This window comes from Myotis brandtii, unplaced genomic scaffold (genome assembly GCF_000412655.1).
Source record: "Myotis brandtii unplaced genomic scaffold, ASM41265v1 scaffold691, whole genome shotgun sequence".
Lineage (NCBI taxonomy): Eukaryota > Metazoa > Chordata > Mammalia > Chiroptera > Vespertilionidae > Myotis > Myotis brandtii.
In genome coordinates, this window is record NW_005370704.1 from 779,178 (window position 1) to 781,271 (window position 2,094).

Sequence of the window (2,094 nt, forward strand, 5' to 3'; positions counted from 1 at the left end):
TGGCCCTTCCTGGGCAGGGCAGCTGGGGCAGCCCAGGCAGGAAGTCGCTGCCAGCAGGTTGCGCTGCTCTGGCAGGGCCCCAGCCAGGCCACTCGGTCATGCCAGGCGTCATCCATCTGGACCAGGACCCCTCAGGATGGCACGGGGCCCAGGTCTGCTTCCTCTGATCACTGCTTCCTGCCCTGCTGGCCCTAGGCCCCGGCCTTCCCTTCTTCACCCACGAGTGACCCCCACAGCTCAGTGCCCAGCTGGGGTGCAGCCTTCCAGCCCCAGGCAGGAGCCAGGCTCCACACAGCTCTGGGGACGGGACCACCCATGAGCCCATGACCTCACTGTCATCTACAGAGCAGGGAGTGCTTTCACTTCCAGTTCTAGTGGAGGTCAAGGGTCAGAAAGCAAAGGCGGGAGGGGCAGCGAGGGCCTGCCGTATGGGGTGGGGCTGGTGGCCATGGCTACTGGGTGGATCCCCGGCTACTGGAAGGAGAACAGCAGGGAGGGGACAGGGAAGGGGGGGGGGGGATCATGGCCTGACCCAGCCCTGGGAGCTGACAGGAGCGCAGATGCCCTCACAGGGAAGGAGGGGAGGATGGCACCAGGAGGAGAGGCGGTGCCAAGGCCATGCCGAGGCAGCAGACAGAGGAGGGGGCCTGTCCAGGGAAACTGGCTGGAGCAGAGGGGCCACAGGGCCCTACAGCCCAGCAGCTGAGGGAGAGGCCATCACTGCCCGGGTTCCACAGGAAGGGCATCTGCCCGCTGCCTGCCAGAGGGTCACGGGAGCTGGCCTGGAATTTGCCTCCGGGCCGACGCAGGTGATCGAGTGACCAGAAGAATCTGAGGAACGTAGTCCTGTGCCCAGAGGGTTCCAGGCCACTAGGCAGGGCAAGGCTTAGGGAATGAGGCTCCCGCCCTGTACTGGGTCTCTGCCCTCAGCCCTTGCCCCCAACAAGGTGGGGTGTCCTCACCTCTCCCAGCATCACCCCCCAGCTTCAGACTAAGCCTGCACACCAGGAGCTCCGGAAACACTCTCCCAAGACCAGGTCCCACTGAGCACGGGCTGGGTGCCTTCTGGGGGGCCGAGAGCCCCTCGCAAATCACAGTCCCCTGCCCCTTCCCGCTGCCGTCCTGGCATTTGCTGCCTGAGTCGGCGGGGAGTCCAGGTCATGCCGGGGCCACCCCGCTGTGACCTGGTGGCCAGGTGGAGCCACAGGCTCACACTACTCTCCAAGCTGGACCTCAGGAGACAGCCCTGCCCGCCAATTCCAGGCAAAGCCTCAGAACCAACACAGGCGCGGGCTGGACCGACCCTGCACACCAGCCTTTCTGGGCAGAGTAGCAAGCTGTGCCCACAGCCCCTGGTTTACTAGGGCTCTACTGGGCCCCAGGCCAGGGATCCCCCAGCCCCAGCTCTCCTCTGGCCTCCATCGAAGCAGTCCCCCTCCCAGGCCAGGTGTCCTGGCTGGTGACCCCACCACCCCCCCCCCCCCCCCACACGCACCTTCTTTCTCGAGGAGCCAGCCTTGGTGAGGCAGGACTTCTGCAGGGCCAGGTAGCCGCCAATCACCTCGATCTCGTGCACGGTGGGGTAGCGCTTCTTCAGGCCGGCCCCCAGCACAGCAGGGGGCTCCGACAGGCGGTCCGCCTCCACTTCCTCCGCCTCCAGTGGCCCAGGCTCCCCGTTGGCCGGCAGGACCCCTGGCTTCCTCTTGGGCACCACCGTGAAGGTGTTGCCACCTTGGTGCAGGAGCTCCGATGGGTGGTACCGGGGAGGCACCCTGGCCCCCGAGCAGGGCAGTTTGGCTTCTTGGGGGACCTCATCCTCCGAGTCCACCTCATCGATGAAGGTGACGGGCAGCCCTGGCCTTCCGGGCTCCCCGCCATTCTTGGCCAAGCTGGACACCCCGAAGCCCTGGGAAGGCTCAGCTTCGGCGGCCGCCGGGAGGGACGGGGGCGGCGAGGACGGCCTCTGCCACCTGACAGCCTGGTCCACTAGGGCAGTGGCTGGCCTGGGGCAGGCCCCCTCCTGGACCCCCAAGGGGCTCCTCTCTCCCACGGGTGCACCGTCAGCTCCAGACACCAGCTGGGCTCCGCGGTGTG

The 2,094-nt window shown here is 67.0% G+C and overlaps 1 protein-coding gene across 1 annotated transcript in view; it reads right to left on the bottom strand.

Moving 5' to 3' along the window:
* TPRN (taperin) overlaps positions 1 to 2,092 on the bottom strand; it is a gene marked incomplete at its 5' end in the record, with an annotated part of 5,842 nt that extends 3,750 nt beyond the window's left edge. The window contains one exon of the mRNA XM_005881851.2: positions 1,496 to 2,092. Within this exon, the coding sequence (XP_005881913.1) occupies positions 1,496 to 2,092 (597 nt within the window). The remainder of the gene's footprint in view (positions 1 to 1,495) is intronic.
* Between the last annotated feature and the right edge of the window lie 2 nt (positions 2,093 to 2,094).